Below are 22,500 nucleotides of genomic sequence, written 5' to 3'. Positions count from 1 at the left end.
ACTTTGGGCTTTTTCACTTTGCAAACCTATAACATGCACAAAAAAAGATATATAACTCAATAAAGGAAAGGGAAAAACATATATAAAAAAGTATAATATGAGCACTTTAAACCTCTCCTTGATTTCATGTAGTTTATGGAGAAGGAGAACCAGGAAGTGAGTCGGGGGAAATGCAACGCTACCAATCCACGGCCGTCAGGCTACGGCGTAGGGTCGGTATCTCCACGTAACTACGTACGGAGCCACGGCGTAGATTTTACGCAGAAGCATAACTCACTACATCAGGGATTCTCATTTGCTTTTATTGTTTATATAGTTATTGTGTGATTGTTCCTTCATTAGAGTTTGTACATGTTGTAATTTGGGCGTTTTATGATCAGATAATTTTTTGTGCTGTTATCAGGGCGTCAATGGAAAAGAGACCTTTGTCTCAATGGCCCTCCCTGAATACACAGAGGTTATACTACAGGGCGTTCCCCGCCATTGTGAGGTTTAGGTGCAGCACCTAAAGCCGAATGAATGTAACTGAAAGACTTTTCTCAGATTTCATGACTGTATATTTCAGTGTAGTGTCTTTAGCAAGTTTTGTCTTTGAGCTGTTTGAGTGTTATTTATTTATTATCTGCTCTCGCTTTTCCAACGTTTTACACACAGATATGGGGATAATAATGCCACAAAATGATGTGGAAAAAGAGACGCAAAACTACCACAAAATGGACACAAACTGACTACAAAGAAAACAAAAATGACCAGAAAGAGACAAAAGAAATGCATCGGCAAATGGCTTTTTCCCCCAACGTTTTAGTCGTATTTTTTTTAACCATTTTGTCACTTTTTCCCACGTTTTATGTCACTTTTAGGGCTGCAACTAACGATTATTTTCATAGTCGATTAATCTGTTGATTGTTTTCTCGATTAATCGATTAGTTGTTTGATCTATAAATATGTCAAAACATGGTAATAAAATGTGGATCAGTGTTTAGTCTTGTTTTGTCCAAAACTCAAAAGATATTCAGTTTACTGTCCCAGAGGAGAGAAGAAACTAGAAGATATTCACATTTAACAAGCTGGAATCAGAGAAATCTTTTTTATTTTTTAATAAAAAAATGACTCAAACGATTAATCGATTATCAAAATAGTTGGTGATTAATTTAATAGTTGACAACTAATCGATTCATCGTTGCACCACTAGTCACTTTCCCCACGTGTGACGTGTTATAGGGTGGTGATGGAGCAGTGGATGTGACCCATGCCTTTGGTGTGGGAGATCAGGGTTTGATTCCCACTGCGATACATCAACCAACGTGTCCCTGAGCAAGGCACTTAACCCCAGTTGCTCCTGAAGCGTGCAACCTCTGATAAATATAGCAATTGTAAGTCTCGCTTTGGATGAAAGCATCAGCTAAATGACATGTAATGTAACTATATATGTCACTTTTCCCCAAGTTTGTCGAATTTGTTCTACATTTTCGTCACTTTTTTTCAACATTATTTCATCAATTTGTCTTTTAATGCCATTCAATTGAATAAAACACCCAAATGAAAGTGGTGAACTGATCATTTATTTTACTTGTGAAGAGTAATAGTTGTAGGGAACCATCCACATTATTATTATTATTTTTTGACAATTTGGTTGAAAGAAACCCAAATTTCTGATACGTAAGGACACTTTCCACCGGGGGAAACCCTCATGTGTGTGTTTGTTTGTTTATGTATGTTTGCACCAATCACCAAGGGAAATTCCACGTCGGTGTAACTTATTGTGTGTGTGGAGTGTGTGTGAGTGGAGTGTGTGAGTGAGTGCGTGTGTGAGTGGAGTGTGTGAGTAGAGTGTGTGGAGTGTGTGAGTAGAGTGTGGAGTGTGTGTGTGTGTGTGTGAGAGAGAGAGAGAGAGAGAGAGAGAGAGAGAGAGAGAGAGAGAGTGTGTGTGTGTGTGTGTGTGTGTGTGTGTGTGTGTGTGTGTGCGTGTAGTGTGTTAATGTGTGTGTAGTGTGTGTGTGTGAGTGTGTGTGGCATGTGTGAGTGTGTGTGTGTGGAGTGTGTGAGTGTGTGTGTGTGTGTGTGTGTGTGTGAGTGTGTGAGAAGTGTGTGTGTATGGAGTGTGTGTGAGCGAGTGAGTGTGTGTGTGTGTGGGGGGGGGTCTGCGTGCGTGTTTGCACCAATCACCAAGAGAAACTTATTGTGTGTGTGTGTGTGTGTGTGTGTGTGTGTGTGTGTGTGTGTGTGTGTGTGTGTGGGGGGTGTGTGCGTGTGTGTGTGTGTGTGTGTGTGTGTGGGGTGTGTGCGTGTGTGTGTGTGTGTGTGGGGTGTGTGCGTGTGTGTTTGCACCAATCACCAAAATTCCACGTAAGTGTAACTCATTGTGGCAATAAACCCTTTTCTGATAGTGTTATAATGGCTAACTAGCACATGATTGTTACATATAACACCGTTTATTTCCAGGTGTAACGTGTGCCAACATATCTCCAGTAACGGCACACCCCGGTGTAACCCCCCCACAGCTAATCTTATCTGTCCGCTGACAGCGAGACAACTTCAGCCTTTAAATGGACAAGTCCGTCAACGACGCCATGTTGGATAACAACCAGCAGAACTTTATAAAAAAATATATACATTTAAATATAAATATACAGTTTAGACACGTACTCAAAATAAGTATCCAGAGAAACTATAATATGACTTTCAAAAAACTGTCTTTGTAACAAAAATAAAGTATGAAAAGGGGGATGATAAAACAATATGAATAATAACAATATAGAGACAAACCAAATATATTAGTCTCCTAAAAGTTCACCATATAGTATGAGAGTTGTATTACTCTTTTTAGTGTCTGTAAGTTGAAAAGAACTTAAAATACTCCTTGAATTCACATAAAAAAGCAGTGAAATGTATGTTTTGCACATACAAGCCAGAAGCTAACAGCAGCATGCTAGCTGGCTGGCGTAGCTTCGTGATGAGAAACAACACACACAACACACACAAAAACAATTTGAACAACAAATCAAAATAGCTTCTTACCTTCGGAGTTACTGCTGTGATTCCTGACTGATCCATGATTACAACGATAGCGATTAATCGATTCTTTCCTTGAGGAGTGAATGGTGGCTAGCCGCTGAGCTAACGTTAGCACGCTCCGGATGGGGCAGATTATAACTTTAACGACGAAAATGTCCCGAAAAGAGACTAAACGACAACGTGCCGCAATGTGACACGTACACGCAACTGTTGTATACACTTCAATACGTATGACAAGATAATTTACGAGTCAGCAACAAAGGTTTTTAAAATAATTTAACGGTTGAAACGAGGTAGAGAAGCTTTCAGTGAGGTGTTTCCCAGCTAGAGTGGACCTTGGCACAATAGGAAGTACGTCACTGTGCGAGGAGGCGACAGTACGCCTTCACAATAAAAGCCCTCACGCTGTTATCAAGATGTCTTTTATTTTATGCGCTTTATCTTCAATTTTTAACGATTTTGTTGGTTTATTAATTAGTTAATAGGCAAAATGTTCATTATTTGATAATTATTTTGTCTTTTGAGTAATTTGTATATTTATAGTTCTCTAATTATAGCTTGTCTAATGGGAGGATTTGCTGCTTTTCTCGTTTTGTTTTACTTTAAACTGTAAAAAATCTTTTATTTTTTCATTGTTTAGACTTCTAGAAGCACAAACCAAGACATGTGATTATGTCACCTAAGAATTTGTGATGGACATCTTTAGACAAAATGATTAATCGTGAGAACAATTAACACATTATTAAATTATGAAAATAAGGGTTAGGCGGAAGGTGGAACAAGAGACACACCAGGTAAGGATACAAATTGTGGAAGAGCATAGAAAAAATAGTAATAATAAAATATAATATTAGCAAAATTTAAACAAAAAATAACTACATAATTGTGTGTATAAAAATAAAGTTTATATTGTGTTTAGCCGACTTCCTGTAGCTCATATGTGTAAATGCGCGCGCACCAGCCACTGCGTGTGCGCGTACACTCTGCCCAGGTTTTCTCGTGAACGCGCGTGACCGTCAGCTGCTGTCACACAGGCGCGAGCGTGCAGGTAGATCAAGTTATACAGTTTGTTAATAAAAGGAAGAGAAACGAGTAGTTTGTTTTCAAAATAAAAGCGTGGAATTTGTAGGCAAAGACCTTATTGGAACCATAATATTGATTATGTCTCCTTGAAAAGTAGAAGATAGAAGGTTTAATTGTGTGCATTAATGTATTGGATTGCTGTATGATGTGTGTGCAATAAATACATACATATCTTACTTTGTGTGGACAGTTTGTGTAATAACTAAACTCAATATAAACAGGTAGGTTATGTAGGAAATGTAAATGCATAAAAAACTTGCCAGCAGCATCTTTTTTCTTCAGTTATTTATATGTACATAACCTAGTTCACTGGTTCTCCCCCTTTGAACAGTTTTTTAAGCCATGTACCCCCTGACCAGCAGGAATAAGTTTTGGTAGAAAAAATTAAGTCTCTATAAAGAGGAAGAATACAGCGATGTCAGCGAAAGTAAAAGTACCCCTAGGGGGACACGTACGCGTCCCTGCAGTCCTCTAAAGACCCTAGGGGGAAACACCCCGTGCAAGATCAGGAAGGACCCAGATAGGGCGACAAAAGTGACACAAAACTGCAGTCACTCCAGAGTACTCCTATAGGGGGGACACAAACACCCCTGCAGTCACTCCAGAGTACAAACCAATAGAGGGGACACGTACCCCCTGCAGTCCTCACAGAGTACCCCTAGGGGGACACGTACCACTGCAGTCCTCCAGAGTACCCCTAGGGGGACACGTACCCCCTGCAGTCCTCCAGAGTACCCCTAGGGGGACACGCACCCCCTGCAGTCCTCTAAAGTACCCCTAAGGGGACACGCACCCCCTGCAGTCCTCTAAAGTACCCTTAGGGGGACACGTACCCCCTGCAGTCCTCTAAAGTATCCCTAGGGGTACACATACCCCCTGCAGTCTCCAGAGTACCCCTAGGGGGACACGTACCCCCTGCAGTCCTCCAGAGTACCCCTAGGGTGACACGTACCCCCTGCAGTCCTCCAGAGTACCCCTAGGGGGACACGCACCCCCTGTAGTCCTCTAAAGTACCCCTAAGGGGACACGCACCCCCTGCAGTCCTCTAAAGTACCCTTAGGGGGACACGTACCCCCTGCAGTCCTCTAAAGTATCCCTAGGGGTACACATACCCCCTGCAGTTCTCCAGAGTACCCCTAGGGTGACACGTACCCCCTGCAGTCCTCCAGAGTACCCCTAGGGTGACACGTACCCCCTGCAGTCCTCCAGAGTACCCCTAGGGGTATACGTACCCCCTGCAGTCCTCCAAAGTACCCCTAGGGGGACACGTACCCCCTGCAGTCCTCCAGAGTACCCCTAGGGGGACACGTACCAATTGCAGTCCTCTAAAGTACCCGTACACGTACCCCTGGCCTAGTTGTTTACCTGTATTTTTTTTTTATTATTTCAAATGAATATTAATTTAATATTTTACATATATTTTTTTTTTTTGTTTGCAACATTCACCGAGGCAAATTCCACGTTAGTGTACTTAATGTGGCAGTAAATCTTTTTCTGATTTTATACCCTGACAACATGTCATTTTCTTTTGAAAGTAGTGACCGGAAGTCGCGCTCTTTATTTTGAAAACTTGACGGTTTCGAAGCATCCTGACGTCTTCTCGGAGCACAAAGTGAAAACGCATCTCGGTGGGATCCCGCTTCGTCCTCCTCACACGTTACAAAGCCCACACGGATTCACAAGGACACACTTTAACCGCATCTGACGCTTTTCAGAGACGTTTTTAGAATTTTATTTCCTTGATTTTTTTTATTTTTTTTATTTGGACGTGAAATCTCTTTTTGTCCGCGGGATACCGATGGCCACCACCACCACCGTCCCCAGCATCAGCACCAACACCAACACCACCGGAGGGCCGTCGGGCCAGCCAGGACGGCCGGGATTCAACCAGCACACCTAGCAGGTCGCTCCACTGTCAGTATTATAATGTATTTCTATTTAATATAACACGAAAATACAGCGAACTGCACACAGAAGAGCGTCATTCCCAAAAATAAATGTGCTCACTTTTGGAGGATGCTCTTAGATTTCTGCATCCTTGTGAGGACATTTGGTGGTGAGGAGACACACACGCACACACACACACACACACACACACACACACACACACACACACACGCACACACGCACACACGCACACACACACACACACACACACACACACACACACACACACACACAGCCTACAGTGCATTTCACCAGGGTGACTTTAAGCATTAAACTGACAGAAATGTGAACATTTAGATCAATTTAAGAGGCTCTAGGTTGAATTTAAACAGTTCCCTTTAATATTATGCACAATGAGAGTGTTTTTTTGCATTAATGTTTGATCTCAGGGGTGGAAATGTAATCAAAAAAGCCCCGTGGGACCTTCACGTGTCTCTGGGTTTTCTTTTTTTTGTCATGATGCAGTCTCAGTGGACAGATTGGGCGACATCTGACACAATCACTGTGAACAGCAGATGGGGATGAGTGGGGGGTTGGGGTTGGGGGGGGGGGGGTCATCTGAGATTAGGGTAACCTTTATTGATCCCAACAGCAGCAGAAGCACAAGAATAGATGTATAGTAGACATAAATAATGTGAGTAAAAAAATATAACATATAAGCTGTAGTATGAACATGGTTAAAATTAAGCAAAATCACTTCATACACCAAACATAACATGTCATTACAAAGTGTTTGGGGAGCCACAACAGCCCCAAATAAGGTTGCAATAAAACAAAATCTACAGCCGTCATGCATGCTAACATTTGTTAATTAGCGGTAAACACAAAGGCAGTCAAGTCAACTTTATTTATACAACACATTTATAAAATGCAACACAATGGGCTTTACATTAAAGTGGCATAATATTAAACAAGTGCAGAAAGAATCAGTGCCAAATACGCAACTGGAAAGATTTAATGTCAATTTTCAGTCATTAAAGGACAATTCTGGCGCAAAATGAGCCTAGGGGTTAATAACAGATGTGTACCAAGTCGACCGTTCTCTGGGACATGTTTTCATGCTAATCGAATGTGTATGTAGCTTGAAACAAGCTACCGCAAACCGGTGATTAGCTTGTAACGCTAGTAGTCAACCAGTCGAACTATGAACGCCCTACTTGAGCTATGTTACTGTTTACTGGTTGCACGGCGTTCGTCGTTCGACTGGTCGTGACTGTTTTCCCAAGATGGAGCCCGCCTGTATACGCGAACGGGATTGTCTTTATAAACTATCTTTTTAATAAACTGTCTGTACACTTACAAAGTTCTCAGTACTTCAGTTTACATGTAGGGACCCTCATTATGCTACCGTGGAAGTGTGGTGATATTTTGAGCCTTGTTAGTGGTACAGAAATAGTGATTTACCCAAGGGGGTAAGCGTCTCCTCACAACTCGTAGATCTGATCGCGCCATTTTGATGCTAATAAGCACTCACCCCCCCGTTAGCATCCCATTGACTGCCATTCATTCTGACGTCACTTTGACAGAGAATAACTTTACATCTGAAGAGTTTAAAGACTCTATTTGTCCGTTGTTTATTTCTAAAGAAACACAACAATGTATAAAAGGCTCCATTACCTTGTATCTCACGTTATGGCTCCGTAGCAGACGTTTTTATAAAAATAGGCTAACGATTGGGTCATAACCACGAGACTTACTGTCGCATAGTAGAGGAATTACCGTATAGTACAGGAGAAGCTCTCAGGCAGTTTGGACTCACATTAGCTGTTTAAGTTTAATTACTAATGTTAACTATCATTTTAGTGATCAATAATTAGCCTGTGTCTATGTTATCTCCTTACATATACCTACGCTCTCCGTCTCTGCTAGATTGGGAATGATTGAGATTTCTCTTGGCACAGCTACCAGAAGACTTCCAACTTTCAGACAGGTTGCTCACGTCACATCTACGTCTTCAAGCTCAGTTGGAGGCTGCTCAGTAACGCTCAGCCATCACCGGGAAAGATCTTCTAACATCCTTCACTGGTCTCCGTCCAGAGACACGGGATCTGCTGGTCCACTCTTATATACTGTCTATGGATTTACCAAGTGCCCCGAAAGCTAGCATTAGCAGCTAATCACCGGTTTGCGCTAGCTTGTTGCAAGCTACTTACACATTCGATTAGCATGAAAACATGTCCCAGAGAACGGTTGACTCGGTACACATCTGTTATTAACCCCTAGTCTCATTTTGACCCAGTATTGTCCTTTAAGTGTCTTTTTGTGGTTGTTTTAGTACACGTGTGTCTCTTTACTTTACTCATTTTGGGTTGTTTGTAGTAGTTTGGCGTATCTTTGTGATCATTTTGCGGAGGGTTTTTCAGCAACATTTTGTGAGTCAGGGCCCCTGACCCCCCTGGCCTTCATGTATTCCTGTATTTATTTATACATTTATAGTATTTAATATTCATAGTATCATGTTCTCTTCTCCAGATTTTTGACAGGATTCCTGAACCATTTGAAGTCTATTAATTGGTTTCAGATTTCTACCCTTTCAACTCGTTCTCACTCCGAACTCGCAAAATACGGATGTTTGGACAGTGGCCGTCAGCGTCAGATATGACGCAAAAAGCGCCCTTCAGCGTGTTTGTAGAACGCACCGGGGAGAGCAGCAGCTACACGGCGTTTGAAGATGACGTAGCACTAAGAGCGACTACGGTAGAGAGTAGTATGAAAGGCCGAAAATCCGCATAGGGAGGTTGGTTGGGGGGGTGGATGGGTCAAACATCACAGGACTTTCACCCATGAGACCGGGGATCGTTTCCTAAACCCAACTGTCCCGTTCGTGTCATGGAAACGTACCTTTAATAAGCCCACCCACAACCTTTTCCTTAACCTAACTGCGAAAAAAGTGACGCCAATAGTCCCGACCCAGCGCGTTTAGTTAAAGCGCGTTTAGATATGACGCTAAAGGGGATTTTTAGCGTCAATAACAACGCCAAAGGCACCTGACCAAGCATCCATATTTTACGCGATGGGAGTGAGAATGTGTTGACCCTTTACAAGACAATTACAAGAGTCCAACCGCGAGGAAATAAAAAGCACGAATGATCGTTGGAGTTAGGGCTGCACAATATGAAGAAAATGAAGATAATTTCCGCTGCTGAAATACAACAAGTTGCTTGTTGAATTTAAAACAAATGAAAGAAAATCATTTCCAACATTCTTTCATTGAACGAATTGAACATTGAATTGAATATAAAAGGCAAAACTAAAAGAATGACGGTTACATTTTAATGTGCAGTTTTCTGCTGATATATTGCGATATTTTGCAGCCTTTCGCGATGTGTTTAGTGCGCCATTTCATAAAGCGATAACGAGAAAGAACTGTTATATTGTGCAGCCCTAGTTTGAGTGTCATTCAAACTAAGCATTGATCGTTTCTGAGCTATATTCCTCACATGGCTGTAGGATGACTGGATGAACTTGTCAGTGTGTTTCTCAAAAGTGATGTCCGTGTCAAAGAGCACACTCAGTGCTGTACACTGTAAGAAAAAATTCTGGGCTACGTTCAGCCCCGACAAAACGTAGCAACACGTGCAAGCACTCTGCCTTTTCATATCCATGAGTTTACAGCCACAGACACGTCTGTGCTGATTGGGTTTCACCTGTGACACAGCCAATAAACGAGAGACACACCCACCAAACGGGAGTAAGGCCTCCTACACACTGCCTGCGTGGCGTGAGCGTGGCATGAGCGTGGCGTTTCTCTTGCGTGGCGGCTGCGTGGCGTTTTCTATGTCTTTACACACCAGAAACGTGTCTGACGCGACGCTGCTGCTGCTGCTAGCCTTGTCTGTACTCATGTATGTTTCCCATTGATACAATGAAATAACAGCAAAGACAACGTCGGCAGTATTGACGGCAAAATATATTTTTAAAATAAAAATAATGACAGGTGCAATTTTTTGAATTACATTTATATCTGCATTTATGTCCAAACCTAGAGACTTTCAAACATCAAAATGTCATTTATTAAATGTATTTGTGTCAAAATGACATATAAACATCTTTTCCTATTCTATTTTGCCTGGAAACGCTCCCAACACGCTTTCGTGTCGCGTGAAAAATAGGCGTCGGTTCTATTTCTAGCATGCACGCGTTTTCGTCCTGAGACGTCCTTAGAGCTTGCAGGCAGTGTGCAAGCTCTAACCTGTTACCATGGGAACCGAAATAAAAACGGACACGCCACGCAGCTGACACGCTCACGCCACGCAGCAAGTGTGCAGGAGGTCTAAACATAACTCAAAGCTGTTGCACACAACAGTGCACACCGTTTTGAGCGCTTTGAACGTGCCCCAGTTAATCCAAAAATGGAAAATTCAGTATTTACAGGATATCCTGTGTACCTTTAAATGGACATTTCTGTTAATTAGAGCTGCACCGATTACAACTTTCTAGGCCGATTCCGATTTCTGATTTTCTTTGAGTTAGGCCAGCCGATACCAATTTTAGCCGATTCTGATTTAATTTTTTCTAACCACTTTACAGCACACACACATATTTATTTTCTATCTTTTCTTTAATAGAACATTTTTTGAACAGATAATGGATCACTATAAAATAGAACTATATAAATTACTCCTGGTGTGGGACATTCACACACATCTAAAGTGCAATGTTGGAACCATTTCCTTCTTTTCACGTCCAATATCCAACTAAAAAAATGTGATTTTGGTTTTTGGTGTCGTCCCTCCACGCCCTACTTTCTCCTTGCAGGTGTTGCATGTTGAAAACGCTGAAGAATTCCCAAACAGCTGACATGTTGCAGGTTAATTCACGAGGTTCCTACATGTGCGAGAATAGACCGGACACGCACTTCACACCGCGAGCGGGTACGCACGACACACACCGGAAAAGTTGAGAGAAAGGAAAAAGAGAGCGTGCTGTGGCGTCCGTGCTGTGGCGTCCGTGTGTGCGTGCGTCTTTGAGAACTGTAACTGGTATAACTTATGTTGTCAGTTAATTGTAACGTTGACCGGCATGAAATCACCATATGTCAGACTGACCTGCCGGTCGCCGGTCATGGCCGAGCACGTGAAAACCGGCCAATTCCGGTCACCGGCCGCTCTATCGGTACATCTCTACGGTTAATCCAAAAAAAATCACAATATGGAAAAACTCCTGTGAAAAGTCATTACAGAAAATTCATATTAACACGGTAAATTAGCCCGTAGTTCTACGGACTTTTCTAACATTGTACCTGCGCTGATGTTTCCTGTCTCCTTCAGGCTTCGGAGACCCACACCAGACCGCCCGAGCTGCCTTAACTGACCTTTGACCTTTGACTAGAGCAACAGGACCCGTCATCGCCATCCCGCCTCCTCATCATGACGCAGCAGAGGGTCGACTGATTCAAACCGAGAGATCTGAAAGATGACCGAGAGCAGGAGGAGGAGGGAGCCGAGAGACGCCGAACGGCAAGAAAATTAGGACAAAAAGGATGTGAATGTGGCACCGACACTGACCTTTGTCCCCCCTCCCCCCCATGTGCTGTTCATTAACCCACACTGTAACGTCCCACACTATAACAATCTCAACATTTCAACCTGACGTCAGAAAACCAAAAAAAACCGTCCGGCTTCATAGGAACCAACAATGTAGAGGAAGACAGCAGCGACGATTGTTGATTCATAAGCTGTTACACTGAACTACGAAACACCGTCACACCGATTGTCTCTTGCCGACGAAATCTGGAGCTGAAACGGTTTCAACGGCAACTAAACTAAACTAAGATTGTGTTACAGATAAAGACAACCAAATCCCAGCCACGACAAGATTGTACAACTAAACAAAACTGTCTGGAGATATGTATATTATATACACGTTGGAATAAAACTTGAAAAACGTACAAGGTGGGAGAACAAACTGATCTACGGTTTGCACAGAAAAACACATTTTGGACGTTTCGGGAATCGAAGCAGAGTGAGACTCCATGATGACGCACCTGCACGCTGGCCTGAGCGCCGAGACGACGGAGAAGGCTCGCTTAGAGCTCAACGAAAACCCCGACACTCTGCATCAGGACATCCAGCAGGTACACAGCTAATGCTAGCTACTGTTAGCATGCTAATGATAATATTCAGACGGTTTTTAAAGTGTCAGTCGGTGTGTTTTGGCTCTCAGCTCCAAGCCCGTTGGTTCCTACACTTTAAACCGTTGATGTAAATTTACAGTTAAAGTCTCACGGTATCTTACTGTTTTAATGTTATATAGGATCATACTGTAAATGGCAATGCATGCTGGGAGAAAGTAATAATATTACAGCACTATACCTGTCGGTAGCCGATCTGTGCTGCCTGCACGATCCGTTATGTGCATGCGCAAGATGTTCGCACATGCACAGATGATAATCCTGGTTTACGAGGATTTACGACGTTGCATGAGCTGTTCCACGCTTCCGGTCCTAGTTGTAGCGGTCTGCCGTTAGCCTCCACCGGGAAGCTAACGTTAGTTTAGCTAACAGTTAATTTGGCTAGATCTTCGACGGGTTCCGTCGGGTTCTGTCTTAATTTCTATCATTGTACACAGGCTCAGGCTTGCGCTCCGGGTTGCGCGGTAAATGAGCGGTCAAGTGATGCGTTTCGATTAGCGTGTAAATGGATGCTGAGGAGGTGAAACGGAGGCTGGCCTCTGGAGGACTTCTTTTATTTCTTTGTTCCAACTTCCAAGTGGCCTATATCCTCCGTTAGTCATGAATAAATTATGTTAAAAAATTTATAAATGACTCATTCTTGACAAAAGGGCTTTTAAAAAGCTGTCTATCAAAATGTACTTGTCGGGCTTGGGCCGAATTTTGTTGGGCTCGGGCCTTGTAGGGTCTAACTTTTAAGGCCCCATTACAGCTGTAGTTGCTAGCTGTTTAAGCCGCTACAGAGCTTCGTGACGCCGGCTACAGACCTCTGTTGTATCAGCGGTAGTCGGTGGTTCAGTTACCTGAAAATAGGTGACTTTGAGTCGGGTACAGAGCACAGCGAGCTGCTGGTCGTTTCGGCCGACATTACGGTTAAATTTAGTCCACAAAACATGAGCGTTTTGCAGCGACAAAAGTTAAGATTAGGCACCAAAACGACCAGGTAATATTAGAAAAAAAGGTCGTGGTTTGTATTAAAACACTCCTAAGGAACTCACATCTCCTGGGTGAAAGGCTTTAGTTTTCAAATTCAACCCAAGCGCTCTCTGGTGACGTGGTTGATTACGTTACTGCTGATCATCTGTCCATCATCCTATAAAGCCCGCCCTGACCATTGATTGGTCCAAACATTGGTTCGAGCATAGTTGCTCCACAACGGATCAAGTCCAGACCGAACTTCCCGACCTCAAATGTTGTGGGCGGGGTTAAGTTCGGCTGGCATCCAGGCTAGCAAATTCCCAAACAAATTGGCAATTAAATTAAATTACAAAAATCCATATGACATGCAGTACAGATGGGACTTTTGTTTGATTGACGGAGAAGCTGAATATGTCCCAAATTGGCCACCATACTTTTGATTTGGAATTCTTCTGATTAATTCAGACTGACAGTATAGTTCCCTAACGGCAGCACTGTGTGCTTGTTTTTAATTGGAGGTGCGAGACATGATCGTGACGCGGCCGGACATCGGTTTCCTGCGGACGGACGACGACTTCATCCTGCGTTTCCTGAGAGCCCGGAAGTTCAACCAGATGGAAACCTTCAGGCTGCTGGCCCAGTACTTCCAGTTCAGACAGCAGAACCTCGACATGTTCCAGAGCTTCAAGGTCCGTTTTACGTTTGTGTTTTTCCTTTTTTACAGTTTGAAGAAGACGCTGCAGATTCAGTCAGTGTTTCTGGATGAAATATGTTGGAACAGTTTGACCTAAATTGAGAGTGATTGCTGCCCCGAGCGAATGACGTGCTCTGGCTTATTGGCTTTTCTTTAAACCAGTATTTCTCAAATGGGGGTACGTGTCCCCCTAGGGGTACTTTAGAGGACTGCAGGGGGTACGTGTCCCCCTAGGGGTACTTTAGAGGACTGCAGGGGGTACATGTCCCCCTAGGGGTACTTTAGAGGACTGCAGGGGGTACGTAAGAAAATGTTTTTCAGTTCCAAGGCTGTAGTTATGCCGCGTTCTGGGAATGACGTCATACCCAAGTAGCCCGGTTAGCTCTTGTTAGCAACCAGTTGATAACAACACATTACGCCGTTTTTTGTGCATGCAAACAGCGTAACAACATGTCCACAGATAGAAGTTGAACATTCCTGTGTGAACGACTGATTTAGTGACACAAATAAGACAGAAGTGCTTATAACTTTATGTTACTGCAGCTTTTCACAACTGTTGATACAGGATTTTGAACTCGGGCTACTGCGAGGTTGTCCGAGTTCCGAGCTCGTAAATCTGAGGTCAGGGGGCGCGTTTAAGACTTTGACCTCGTTAAAACCGAGTTGCAAGGTAAATAGAACGTGGCATTACTTCTAATGTCTTTTTTCAAAGTTTTTCTGGCTGTTTTTGAAGTTTGTCACCTTTTTTTGTCGTTTGTTTTGACCTATTCTTGCCTTCCTTCCTTCTGTTTTCCAGGTCCAAGGCTGTTGTTTAGTAAATCTATCGCTGACGTCGCTGTATTCTTCCTCTTTATAGAGACTTTTTTTTTTTTACATGGTATATGGCTTAAAAAAACTGCTGAAATGGGGTACATTATTGAAAAAAGCTTGAGAACCTCTGCTTTAAACCAATCACAATCGTCTTGCGCGGTGCTAAGCGCCGGACACAATCACAGTGCCGCTGCAATATAGCTTCGGGAAGCAACTTGTTTTGGTGGACAGACTGATTTCATGAAGTGGTGTATGTATGACACGCCAATTAATCTGCCATTATTGGCGTTTTATAAAGACGCATACTCGCTTTGTAGCGTGTTTATCAATGCCGTTTGGCCTCCATTGACTTACATTACATACACTTGCGATTGCATCCTGCAACGCCCTGCTGTGCCCTGCTACGCCCTGCAACACCATGAACTACACAACTACTATTTCTAGTCATTATCTTTATTGTGACTATTATTGCCACTGTTCATCACACCCCCAACCGGCACCGTCAGACACCGCCTACCAAGAGCCTGGGTCTGGCCGAGGTTTCTTCCTAAAAGGGAGTTCTTCCTCGCCACTGTCGCATTTACGCATTTATGCTTGCTCTTGGGGGAATTACTGGAATTGTTGGGTCTTTGTAAATTATAGAGTGTGGTCTAGACCTAATCTATCTGTAAAGTAGGGCTGTCCTCGACTAAAGAAATTCTTAGGCGACTAACACTTATATGATTTTGTCGATTAATCGATTAGTTGATGTAATAATGAGAGGTGGTTAAGACTAGAAAAGCACAATATAAATGTAGTTAATTAACCATCTGTAAAACTGAGTTTCTCCACAATTAATCCTGCAAAAGCACCACTTTAAATCTTGTGTTTACCAGACATGTGCTCATAAGTTTCTTGGAAATGAGTAATTAAGCATGAATAAGCATAAAAAATGACTCATCAACTAAAGAAATCTTAGTCGACTAAGACCAAAACGACCGATTAGTCGACTAATCGACTAAGAGGTGGCAGCCCTACTGTAAAGTGTCCTGAGATATGATTATGATGATTATGCTTTGATACTATAAATAAAATTGAACTGAATTGATGCCGCAGCGAATAGTATGAAAGGGCGAAAATATGCGTGGGGAGGATGGTCAGGGTGGAGGATGGGTCAAACACGGGACTTTCACCCAGGAGACCGGGGATCGCGTCCCGCGTGTCACGTTTCCTAAACCCAACCGTAGCTTTCTTCTGGCGATAACACGGCAAGTGGCGTGTATGTGTACGCCCGCTCTATACAGCGTAGACATACACGCGGATAGCTGAAAAAGTGCACAGATAACACGCCACTTGGCTTAAGAAAGTTGGCGTGTATATTTACGCGACGTCATGATGCCGTGTTGCGTGGTGGAACATGTGTACGTTCAAAAGTAGTTTTAGTCGTGCAACAGAGAACTCCGATTGGGCAGATAGTCTCGACGTGTTCCAGAGCTTCAAGGTCCGGTTTCCGTTTGTGTTTTTCCTTTTCTACAGTTTGAAGAAGATGCTGCAGATTCAGTCAGTGTTTCTGGATGAAATATGTTGGAACAGTTTGACCTAAATTGAGAGTGATTGCTGCCCCGAGCGAATGAGTTTAAGTATCTCGAGGTCTTGTTCAGGAATGAGGGTGAAATGGAGCGTGAGATGGCCTGGTCTGTTTCTACAGAAGTCTAGGAGAAAAGGAGCATTCTTCTCACTTGATTTATTATCTCAGTAAACATTTTCATAACGAGTTTATGGTCTCAATCGCTAGTTTCAAGTCTTCTTCAGTACAGCGTGATGTTCATTTAGTAAATTATAGTTCAATTTCTTTTAAAGTAGACGATAAAGCAGGGGATGATTTAGGAACTTTAGAGGCAAACTTGAGGCTTCAACAACCAATGGGCAACGTCACAGATGCTCCGTTAATTATTTTTACAGTCCTTGATTCAATATCTGGTTTGAAGACTAAAAGTAGCATTCTAAAAAGCGTCAAAAACGCTTTAAGGGCCCTATGTTGCACCCGGCGCAGCACAAAGCCCGACGCAAGTGTCTTTGCTAGTTTAAGACCGACACAGTTCTCAATTTCCCGTCCAGCTCCCACGTCGTTTAAATAACAAATGCACCTGCACCCATCTGTGCATCCATGGGCGTGCTGGTCTTACAGGGAGGTGTGTTCAGGTGCATTCTGGGCCTGCTGGTCTTACAGGGAGGTGTGTTCAGGTGCATTCTGGGCGTGCTGGTCTTACAGGGAGGTGTGTTCAGGTGCATTCTGGGCCTGCTGGTCTTACAGGGAGGTGTGTTCAGGTGCAATCTGGGCCTGCTGGTCTTACAGGGAGGTGTGTTCAGGTGCATTCTGGGTGTGCTGGTCTTACAGGGAGGTGTGTTCAGGTGCATTCTGGGCGTGCTGGTCTTACAGGGAGGTGTGTTCAGGTGCATTCTGGGCGTGCTGGTCTTACAGGGAGGTGTGTTCAGGTGCATTCTGGGAGTATTGCTATCTTGAGGCAGCGGGAAGTGATCACACCATTGACCACCAAAAACCTGGTCTAAAGTCAATAACGCAGCATTTCATTGTTATTTTAACAGAGCATTAGTAAAATGCTCCTAGGCTCGTGCACAGCACGCTCACACTATGCTTGTTACACACACAGGGACGCACAGCAGCACACACACATGCAGAAGATTACTAATAAAAATATTACGGTGTAAATCCTCCATCGTAACAGCAATGCTCCAAGGTCCAAACGCGCCTGGCTTTTAAAGGGAATGGGAGATGATCTCTGATTGGTTGATTGCATGTTACGCCCAAAACACACCTCTGATTAATGAAGACACTAAGTACAACCCTTTAGAACCATGCACCCGGCGCACGGACACTTTTTTCTGCCGTCAAACTAGGAAAAGTGGATTTGGACACGCCCTAAACACACCTGCGCCAGGCGCTTCTTGCCGTGCGCTTAGATCGTTAAAATAGGACCCAGTATGACTAAAAAGAACAGATTTGATTTCAGAAGTTACTAACTGGAGCAGCTTTGTCTGAGAGAATTTAAAATAACAGAAAATGTTCTGTATTTTTACTGTATCTACACACAACATTTCTGGGCAAAGTCCGGGTTATGAGCTGCCAATAATCTTTCTGTTATTTTATGGATTTATTTCTTAGAGCGTATGACTTTAAATGGATATTTTACCTCTAACTTTTGATCTAAAAGCAGAAGAGTTGAGGCTGTTGGGAGGAAGCCTTGGATGTCCACGTACTTTTCGACACAAAGTAAACTACATTATTTGAAGTGTTTGTTTGTGTCGTGTGTCAGGTGGACGACCCGGGGATTAAGCGGGCGCTGATGGACGGTTTCCCCGGCGTGCTGGAGACTCCGGACCAACATGGGCGAAAAATCCTCATCCTGTTCGCCTCCAACTGGGACCAGAGCAGGTAACACACACACACACACACACATATATACACACACACACACACACATACACACACACACACACACACACACACACACACACACACACACACACATATATACACACTTATACACACACACACACACACACACACACACACACACACACACACACACACACACATATACACACACACACACACACACATATATACACTTATATACACACACACACACACACATATATATACACTTATACACACACACACACACACAAACACACACACACACACACACACATACAGACACACACACACACACACACACACACACACACACACACACACACATAGACACACACACACACACACACACACACACACACATAGACACACACACACACACACACACACACACACATAGACACACACACACACACACACACACACACACACACACAGACACACACACACACACACACACACACACACACACATAGACACACACACACACACACACACACACACACACACACACACACACACACACATAGACACACACACACACACACACACACACACACACAGACACACACACACACACACATAGACACACACACACACACACACACACACACACACACACACACACATAGACACACACACACACACACCTCCATTGATTGAAAACATAAAGAGCCTAATGAATCATTAGCCCCAGTGTTGTAGTTAAGACTCACAGCGTCACGCTCTCTTTGACTATTGATTGGCTGTCGATAAATACGAGTTCCTGATTGGCTGTTGATACATTACGAGTTCCTGACCTTTTTCTTCCTCTTCATCAATCAGGAACTCGTTCACGGACATCCTGCGGGCGATCCTTCTCTCTCTGGAGGTTTTGATCGAGAACCCGGAGCTCCAGATCAACGGTTTCATCCTCATCATCGACTGGAGCAACTTCTCCTTCAAACAGGCGTCCAAGCTCACGCCCAACATCCTCAAACTGGCCATCGAGGGCCTTCAGGTAAACTGATCCACCTCCGTACCTCCTCGCGTTGGCTTCCCGTCGACCGTGCAACTTTTTATTTCTAGGTCGAAATTTCAACATTTTTTTTGTCAATTTCCTTCCAATTTTTTTGTTACTTTTTTGCGTGTTTTTTTTTTTAATTTATTTTTTTTAACTTTTTTCCAAACAATTTTGGTCACTTTTTTTTTACAAGTTTTTGTCACCTTTAGTGATGTTTTTGATGTTTTTTGGTCACTTTTTTTAACGTTTAAAAAAAAAATGCTCCTGTCGATTTTTTTTCTGCGTTTTTGTTACACTTTTCAACGTTTTTGTCAATTTTATTCCAATTTGTTTGTCACTTTTTTGGCGTTTTTTTTATGATGTTTTTGTCAATTTTTTTGTCGCCTTTGGCGATGTTTTTTTTGTCACTTTTTTCAGCATTTTTTAGAAGAAAAAAAATTCTGTCGATTGTTTTCCTGCGTTTTTGAAACTTTTTCCAACATTTCTCACTTTTTTCAGCGTCCTTTTGTCCTAGTTCTGATATAGAAAGTTTTTGTAAACGAAGACAACCGGAGGGTTCATGACTTCTTCTCCGTTACAGGATCATTTTACCTCTTCAAGTATTCCATGAAATTTGTGATGTTGCTATAATATTAAAATTAGGGCTGAAATGATTCCTCGAGTAACTCGAATAATTCGATTACTAAAAATCCTCGATGCAAAATGATTTGCAAAAGCATTTGACTTCAAGAGACAGGCTGGAGAAAACGACAGAAAGTGTCCAAAGTTTGGAATCAGATCAAACGTAGTTAAAACGAAAACTCTGTACAGTTTGTCTACTGCAAAATCAAACTAGCTTACCACGATGATAGCACGACGTCAATACTTCAGCATCTAAACAGAAAAGATCGAGTCTAACTTAATCATCCATTCCACGAAGCGATGAAACTACACCTAACACGTTCTCACTCTCATCTCGTAAAATATGGACGCTTGGTCAGGTGCCTTTGTCGTTCTTATTGACGCTAAAAGTCTCCTTTATCGCTTTAAGTAAACGCGCTTGGTCGGGACTATTGCCGTCCCTTTAGCGCTATAAGTAAACGCGCTTAGTCGGGACTATTGCCGTCCCTTTAGCGATATAAGTAAACGCGCTTAGTCGGGACTATTGTCGTCCCTTTAGCGCTATAAGTAAACGCGCTTAGTCGGGACTATTGCCGTCCCTTTAGCGCTATAAGTAAACGCGCTTAGTCGGGACTATTGTCGTCCCTTTAGCGCTATAAGTAAACGCGCTTAGTCGGGACTATTGCCGTCCCTTTAGCGCTATAAGTAAACGCGCTTGGTCGGGACTATTGCCGTCCCTTTAGCGCTATAAGTAAACGCGCTTAGTCGGGACTATTGCCGTCCCTTTAGCGCTATAAGTAAACGCGCTTAGTCGGGACTATTGTCGTCCCTTTAGCGCTATAAGTAAACGCGCTTGGTCGGGACTATTGCCGTCCCTTTAGCGCTATAAGTAAACGCGCTTAGTCGGGACTATTGTCGTCCCTTTAGCGCTATAAGTAAACGCGCTTAGTCGGGACTATTGTCGTCCCTTTAGCGCTATAAGTAAACGCGCTTAGTCGGGACTATTGTCGTCCCTTTAGCGCTATAAGTAAACGCGCTTGGTCGGGACTATTGCCGTCCCTTTAGCGCTATAAGTAAACGCGCTTGGTCGGGACTATTGCCGTCCCTTTAGCGCTATAAGTAAACGCGCTTGGTCGGGACTATTGCCGTCCCTTTAGCGCTATAAGTAAACACGCTTGGTCGGGACTATTGCCGTCCCTTTAGCGCTATAAGTAAATGCGCTTGGTCGGGACTATTGCCGTCCCTTTTGACACAGCTATGTTTAGGAAAAGGTCGTGGGTGGGCGTACGGTTCTGTGACACGCGGAAGGAAAGAAAAAAACGACTACAGCAAGCGTGACAAGCGGGACGTGAACCCCTCTCTCCTGGGTGAAAGTCCTGTGTTTGAGGTTGTTATTGCATTTCAGAAAATGTTTTCTTTAAAAACAATGTAATATGGCACTTAAATGCACTTAATGGCCCTCATTTATCAACCTAACGTAGAAACCAGCGCAGATATGAGCGCAGAAATCCTCTTACGACAGGCTTCACGTGTGATTCATGAAACGTTCGTATCACACCAATCAGAGCGTAAGAATGGTCGTACATTGATAAATGCAGCGGCTGGAAACAATCGTAATTTAAATATCACGGCCCAATATATTCTCGGTTTTGAGGCCTCGCTCCTACAGTTTACGACATTACAGACGTAATCCGGCTGAGAAGCGTCACTTTTCAGAGGTGGAGATTGAAACCCTGATATCTCAGGTACATTAGCACTAACGTGTGTAGATTTATTAGCCTGAAAACTGGTATTAAAGGCTGTAGAAAGAATGTGGAATGGAAAGAGATCACTGATGCAGTCAACAGTGTTGCCGTGGTAAATGGGACTCCAGCTGAAGTTTATTTAATTTATACATCCTTGACATATGTATGCTGTAGTCCTAATACTAATATACAGGCTTATATTGCAATATCTTAGGCCTACATGGTTTACCTATATTTAAATAAACACACAGTAGCGGAGTTTATGCAGTGTCTTTTATTTTTCTCGTGTTTTTTTCATGATTTCGAGCCAGGCAACAGCTGTGAGGGAGAGCGCGTGTCCTCCGCCCCCAATCAATCCGATGGGGCGCTCCACCGTGGCCCGTGCGCGTACGTTTGCACTGTTACCGCCGCATAGAGGTCTTTTAAAAAAGCCAGATCTGCCATTGCTGATAAGGGATCAACTGATGACTTCTCCTTCTCCTGTTAAACTTTTTATATGCTGCACCGCAAGTCCACACTGACTCGAAAACTTGACGTGAGATTTGATCGCAGCTTACGCTCACATTCAAATTTATAAATGCCTTGCTTTGCGTGGGAATCGGCGTACGCCCGTCCCGACGGCTGTTTTAGGTCGTATGCACGTTTCACAAATGAGGGCCAATATGTTTAGTTTTTTGAGAGATGATATTATTAAAATGTGTATCTTCTTCAATATAGACTTTTAAAATGTTCGTCCTTTTTTCCCTCTTCTCTCTTTGTCTCCTTCCTCTCCATTTCTTATCGCCTCCCCCTGTTTTTCTTTCTTGTGTCCTCTCCCTGTTTCCTTCCCTCCCTTCTTTTATCTCCTCTCGTTGCCTCTCGTCACCTTTCCCCCCCTCCTTATCTTTTTTCCTCTCCCCTTTCCTTCCTTATCTCCTCTCCTCTCTTTGATTCCTTTCCTCTAAACGTCTCTCTTGTCTTCTCCCCTCCATCCTCTCCTTGTCTCCTTGTTTCCTCTCCTCCTTTTCTCCTCTCCTCCTTGTTTCCTTGTCTCCTCCCCTCCGTCCTCTCCTCGTCTCCTTGTCTCCTTGTTTCCTC

The 22,500-nt window shown here is 43.3% G+C and overlaps 2 protein-coding genes across 4 annotated transcripts in view; one reads left to right on the top strand and one right to left on the bottom strand.

The window, feature by feature from the left end:
* riok3 (RIO kinase 3 (yeast)) overlaps positions 1 to 3,377 on the bottom strand; it is a 25,871-nt gene extending 22,494 nt beyond the window's left edge. Inside the window, exon 1 of one of the 2 annotated variants that reach the window (XM_031285288.2) lies at positions 3,019 to 3,377. In XM_031285288.2, the coding sequence (XP_031141148.2) occupies positions 3,019 to 3,054 (36 nt within the window). In that variant the 5' untranslated portion in view covers positions 3,055 to 3,377. The remainder of the gene's footprint in view (positions 1 to 3,018) is intronic. The other variant, XM_035991327.1, reaches the window with a different exon arrangement.
* Positions 3,378 to 5,684: 2,307 nt separating this feature from the next.
* Positions 5,685 to 22,500, top strand: part of LOC116040046 (clavesin-1-like) — a 21,052-nt gene continuing 4,236 nt past the window's right edge. Inside the window, exons 1-5 of one of the 2 annotated variants that reach the window (XM_031285278.2) lie at positions 5,685 to 6,001; positions 11,316 to 12,121; positions 13,654 to 13,824; positions 17,954 to 18,072; positions 18,901 to 19,075. In XM_031285278.2, the coding sequence (XP_031141138.1) occupies positions 12,020 to 12,121; positions 13,654 to 13,824; positions 17,954 to 18,072; positions 18,901 to 19,075 (567 nt within the window). In that variant the 5' untranslated portion in view covers positions 5,685 to 6,001; positions 11,316 to 12,019. Of the gene's footprint in view, positions 6,013 to 11,315; positions 12,122 to 13,653; positions 13,825 to 17,953; positions 18,073 to 18,900; positions 19,076 to 22,500 lie in introns of both variants that reach the window. The other variant, XM_031285276.2, reaches the window with a different exon arrangement.

This window comes from Sander lucioperca, chromosome 14, assembly GCF_008315115.2.
Source record: "Sander lucioperca isolate FBNREF2018 chromosome 14, SLUC_FBN_1.2, whole genome shotgun sequence".
Lineage (NCBI taxonomy): Eukaryota > Metazoa > Chordata > Actinopteri > Perciformes > Percidae > Sander > Sander lucioperca.
Note: the sequence above shows the minus strand (reverse complement) of the source record. Positions and strands in the feature narration are given on the sequence as shown.